The sequence below is a fragment of the Euleptes europaea genome, chromosome 9, assembly GCF_029931775.1.
Source record: "Euleptes europaea isolate rEulEur1 chromosome 9, rEulEur1.hap1, whole genome shotgun sequence".
Classification (NCBI taxonomy): Eukaryota; Metazoa; Chordata; class Lepidosauria; order Squamata; family Sphaerodactylidae; genus Euleptes; species Euleptes europaea.
The window spans coordinates 39499639-39505696 of record NC_079320.1 but is presented as its reverse complement, the minus strand read 5'-3'; the positions used below and the strand labels follow the sequence as shown (position 1 = coordinate 39505696).

Genomic DNA, 6058 nt, shown 5'->3' with positions numbered 1-6058 from the left:
TGAGAGGTTTTGAGGGAAAGGTGACCTTACTTTCAAAGAACAGGGAGTATTTGGCTGCATTCCATTCGTAATTTTCAGAATTACAAACCGTTAACCTCTTTTCGCCCTGACCTGGATGGCCCAGGCTAGCCTGATCTCGTCAGATCTCAGAAGCTAAGCAGGGTCAGCCCTGATTAGTATTTGGATGGGAGACCACTAAGGAATACTAGGGTTGCTGTGCAGAGGAAGGCACTAGCAAACCACCTCTGTTAGTCTCTTTCCATGAAAACCCCAAAAGGGGTCACCATAAGTCGGTTGCGACTTGACAGCACTATACACACACACACACACACACACACACACACACACAAAACCTCTTTTCAGTTTTTAATTCGGACTTGGGCAAGCAGAACATTCATGAAGGGCAAGCGAGGGGAACTGTTGATAAGGCTGAGAAAGTCCACTGGTAAAAATATAACAGAGGGCACCTGTGGGAGGCAGAGAACTTAGCACGATCAGATCAGCTAGAAAGCCATTCTGTTTGGTCAAGTTGGCCAGATAACAAGAGATACTCAGGGTCTGAAAGTCCACTCCAGTCAGGCTGTGATACAAGCAGAGTCAAGTCCCAAAGACAACAATGGTTTGAGTCCTCAAGTAAGGGCAGAAGGTACGCTTGGGTAGGTAGTTTGGGCTCTATACGTCTAAAGATTTATTGGCAAAATAAGCGTCGACCCTCAATGCCTAACCTCACAGCATTAAACAAACAGCATGAAGCTGTAACTACTCCACTGGAAGCAAATGAGTGAGGGAGCAATGGGATAAAAAGGCTCAGCAGTCACACCGAGAGTATTTAGATAATTGGCCAGAAAAAGTATCCTGCTTTGACCCCAGCAATTGCAGGTAACATGTTACCAGGTAAATTGTTTACGACACAGATAAACATTAATTATCTTTATCTTTAATGTTGTCCAAAAAGGTAGCAGCCTTTGGCTTAGATACCAACTCAAGGCAAGAACTCAAGGCAATAATTGCAACCACAGCAGCAACCTGATAATAGATTGATTATAAAAGGTATAGTATAGGGCAGGGTCCCCAACCTTTTTGAGCCTTCAGGCAAATTTGGAATTCCGACACAGCATGGCGGGCACGGGCACAAAAGGGCTGCCATAAAAGGGAGCTTGCAGGAGGCGGAGCCAGCCTCAAAATGTCTGGCAAAGTTTTACTTCAGTCACGCTGTGAAGATTCTTGTGTCTTGGTGGCAGCTGCTGCCTAAGCAATGTTTTTAAAAATCTGCACAGCCAATGAAATCTTCAATAGCCATACAGAAGCTCTGCCGGACAAAAGCCCTACTTGGCCCCACCCACTTCCTAAAAACATTTGGTGAGCGCCAAAAAAGGTGTTGGTGGGCGTCATGGTGCTCACAACAACATGTTGGGGATCCCTGGTATAGGGTTACAATCCAAATATCTGTAAGTCTGGGAGAGAGTGTGGCAGGCAGGTGCGGGCGGGGGGCTGTTTGAACGTTTGTATGGCTTGGGCTGGGCTGCTGCGGGCCATCCCCCGAGCCCCGCCAGTGCCTGGTCTCCTCTGGAGTAGCCTGGGACTCCGGAGCTACACCAAGAAAGTTGTGCCGAAGGCGAAAGGCAAAGGTGTGTCAAATGAGGGTCTCAAGGGTCCCGAGGTGTGCAAAGACCCGGTGTTGCTCACCACCCACGCCATGGGCACCAATATCTACAAGCAAGGCCCTGAAGTGGCATTGAAACCAGACTCGGAATATCCCGAATAGCTTTTCCAGATGGATCTTGGCCCACCTAAGAAGCTGGAAGATTTAGACCCGGACACTATGGAATACTGGTGTTTCCTCCGGAAGGAGAATCTAAAGCGAAAGTACCGGCTACTCAAAGTTCGGCCATTTTGATGTGAGCAACTGGGAGATGGAACTGAAATCTTCCCCAGACATGTGGAATGGCCTGCTTTGTGCAAACTGTGGACTGTTCTGCTTTTAAAAGGGAGCTTTTCTTTGCTAAACATCCCAATAAACAGTGCTCAACTCTAAAAACCAAAACAAAAACCAAATATCTGCAACCCTAGTCATACCCCATTGAATTCAGTGGATCATACCACACAACTACTGACAAGTCTGGCTACAGTTATCCATGTTTCTGGTATGAATGGTACTGAAGTAATTGTCCCTGAACATTATTTTGGTAGTAGAATCTTTCTGGGCCAGGATGAAATTCTGCTTATCAAACTCTGTATTGAATATGATAAGCAGCGGGGCAGTCTAACGATACTGCACTTTTCCAGTGGAATACAAGGATGCAGGAACCCCAATTTAAGATCAGAGGCCCTGACATATTGCACTGTTGGCATAAGAGTTACACAAACACACTGATGCAATGGCTTATAGGAACGCATTTTGCATATAAGGTCAAACACAACAATTGAGCCTGTGTTAAGGACTGCTAGGTCATTGCCTAGAGACAGTGCCTGATCATATATCCTTCAATTAACACTGGAAACTGTTTCTACCTGGTCAGACCACGTACTGTGACAGGCAGTGGGTTTCCAAGGTCTCAGGGAGAGAAAGGGTTTTTTTCCCCCCAGCATTTGCTACCTAAGATACTTTTTAGTTGAAAATGCCAGGGATTGAACCTAGCAGGTGCTTTCTACTATGTCATGCAGCCCCTTCTGTTAATTGAGTCACTAAGACAGTGTGAACCTCAAGTTATGTATGTTTAAAAGCACCCCCTTCAACAGATCATTGATTACAAACATAGAAGAAGAATTGGTTATTATATGCCGACTTTCTCTACCAGTTAAGGAAGAATCAAACTGGCTTACAATCATCTCCCCTTCCCCACAACACACACCCTGTGAGGTAGGTGGGGCTGAGAGAGCTCTAAGAGAGCTGTGACTAGCCCAAGGTCACCCAGCTGGCGTCATGTATAGGAGTGGGGACACCAACCCAGTTCACCAGATTAGTGTCTAGAGCTCCAAACCACCACTCTTAACCACTACACCAAGCATAAGGAGAAGTAATTTAAAGACAAGAGAATCAAGGTCCTGGGACTCTCAACTTATACACAACTATTTATTAGGGGAAAGTAATTTAGTGGCATTTCCCAAATTTTTTAATATTCTTTAGAGGCCAGAATTTTTTTAAAACTAGATTTAAAATTGCAAATCTATGATGACTATAGGAACAGGCCACACCTTAACATTCAGGACTATATCCAGCAAATCTACATTTAAGAAAAAGCTGGGATGCTAGTACGAATAATATTTTTTTTTTTTTTTGGCCCTTAAGTCATGGCTGACTTAGGGTTTTCTAGGCAAGAGACCTTTGGAGGTGGTTTGCCATTGCTTGCCTCTGTGTCATGGCCCTGGTATTCCTTGGAGGTCTCCCATCCAAATACTAGCCAGGGTCAGGGCTGAGAGTGTATGACTGGCCCAAGGTCACTCAGCAAGCATCCATAGTGCAAGTGGGGATTTGAACCTGGGTTTCCCAGGTCCTAGTCCAACTTCTGCACCACTACACCACACTGGCTCTCACAATAATCATGGGGGGGGGGAGATAATCAAATAGTGTGGTGTAGTAACTAGTACTGGACTGGATGAGAAACTCTGGTTCAAATCTCCAATCTATCATGGATGCTTGTTGGGTGACCTTGGGCCAGTCATTCTCTTTTAACCTCACCTACCTCATAGGTGTTGCCAATAGGCCTTGAAAAAACATTATATCCTTTTAATAGCTGTTTAATGTGTGGAAATGGGTGGTTCATGGCATGAAGGTAACTAACATCCCATTAAGCTTCTATTATAGGGACAGGGAGTTTTTCTCCAAGCCTTTTTGGTAACCCTGCTCCACAGGGTTATTGTCAGTATAAAATGTGAGGGCGGGGGGAGGTAAGAACCATGTATGTCCTCCTCAGCACTTTACTGAAAAATTAGCACACATTTACTATATCAGCACAGCACTTCCACTCTGTGGGGGGTGGGGGGAGAGAGAATGAAATAAGTTTACTTCCTATATTTCGCCTCAACAAATGGTACTGCTTTTTCTACTACATTATAGAAAATATATAGCTAACCACAAGGACTCATTTCCCCCTCCCCTTTATTTCCCCTTTCTGTTCCCTGAAATCCCTTGTAGTCCCTCTCCTTTTCCTGCTTCCTTCTCTCCTTCCCACACACTCTCTATATGCCCTCCCTTCTTCACCTATGTTATTATTTCATTTATATGCAACTGTTCTCCACAATGGGAATTATATAATTCTCCTCTCCTCCATTTTATCCTCACAACAACCCTGTAAGGCAAGCTAGTCAGAGGATGTGTAACTGGCTCAAAGGGCGAAAACGCATGGTCGCTTTAGCCTCCTTTATTCCCTGTTTCAGCCAGGATTTAGCCAGGATCAAATGCACGTTCAGCGAAACGCATGCGTTAGATCCTGGTTGAATCCTGGCTGAAACAGGGAATAAAGGAGGCTAAAGCGACCATGCGTTTTTGGCCAAAGTCACCCCACTGAGCTTACACAGCAGAGCTGTGATTTGAACCTAGGTCTTCCAGGTCCTATTGTGGAGCTCTAACCTCTGCACCACACTGGCTTTTGTACCAAGCAGCTTGACCTGGGTGAGTCATGCAAGTTGCATGGTAGCAAGTCGCCTGGTGATTGCTGCTAGGGTGGATTTAGTCCTCCCTTAGAGACCAAAACAACCCTGGAATGGGCACTGTCCCCTCCCTTGCCCTTTACGGACAGAAACCAAGGCTTGAAAGCGGGCAATACTGTATGGTTGCCTAGCAATGGCTATCAACAGCATTATTCCTTACAGCTACAGGCACTGCTTCTATTATTTGGGGTTTTGTAACCCCATACTTGCCCTGACTCAGATGGCCCAGGCTAGCCTGATCTCGTCAGATCTCAGAAGCTAAGCAGGGTCAGCCCTGGTTAGTCTTTGGATGGGAGACCACCAAGGAAGTCCAGGGTTGCTGTGCAGAGGAAGGCACTGGCAAACCACCTCTGTTAGTCTCTTGCCTTAAAAATCCCAAAAGGGGTCGCCATAAGTCGGCTGCGACTTTTTTTTTATTTTATTTTTTATTATTTTCAAATTGATTTACAATCTTGGATATCTTTCAATTCATATAGTACATAATATAAATGATTTCTATCTTATCTCTAAGCAAGTATATATATTTAACTTCCCCTCTCCCCTCCTCAGTCCATTTAATATCCACGATTCTCTCTTTGAATTCAATTCTAATTCATTAGAATGAACCAAAAAAGTCAATCCTACATCACAATTTTTTTAACTGTGGTAATTTAGTGACGCCTAACATTTTGAATTAGATTAATGCATATCCCTTAGTGTGTGTGTGTGTGTTAAGTGCCGTCGAGTCGCTTCCGACTCATGGCGACCCTATGAATGAAAGTCCTCCAAAATGTCCTATCTTTGACAGCCTTGCTCAGATCTTGCAAATTGAAGGCTGTGGCTTCCTTTGTTGAGTCAATCCATCTCTTGTTGGGTCTTCCTCTTTTCCTGCTGCCCTCAACTTTTCCTAGCATAACTGTCTTTTCCAGTGACTCTTGTCGTCTCATGACGTGACCAAAATACGACAGCCTCAATTTAGTCATTTTAACACTCTCCTCCAACACCACATTTTAAAGGAATCTACTCTCTTCCTATCAGCTTTCTTCAATGTCCAGCTTTCACACCCATACATAGTAAAGCTTGTGTGTGTGTGTGTGTGTGTTAAGTACCGTCAAGTCGCTTCCAACTCATGGCGACCCTATGAATTAAAGTCCTACAAAATGTCCTCTCTTTGACAGCCTTGTTCAGATCTTGCAAATTGAAGGCCGTGGCTTCCTTGATGGAGTCCGTCTACCTCTTGTTGGGTCTTCCTCTGTTCCCGCTGCCCTCAACTTTTCCTAGCACGATTGTCATTTCCAGTGACTCTTGTCGTCTCATGACGTGACCAAAATACGACAGCCTCAATTTAGTCATTTTAACACTCTCCTCCAACACCACATTTTAAAGGAATCTACTCTCTTCCTATCAGCTTTCTTCAATGTCCAGCTTT

The 6058-nt window shown here is 44.6% G+C and overlaps 1 protein-coding gene across 1 annotated transcript; it reads left to right on the top strand.

Annotated features, from left to right (window-relative positions):
• Positions 1 to 1507: 1507 nt before the first annotated feature.
• On the top strand, positions 1508 to 1897 carry LOC130482965 (39S ribosomal protein L54, mitochondrial-like). Its single transcript, XM_056855843.1, is given in 1 exon segment — positions 1508 to 1897. A coding segment is annotated over 1 exon segment (390 nt).
• Positions 1898 to 6058: the final 4161 nt, after the last annotated feature.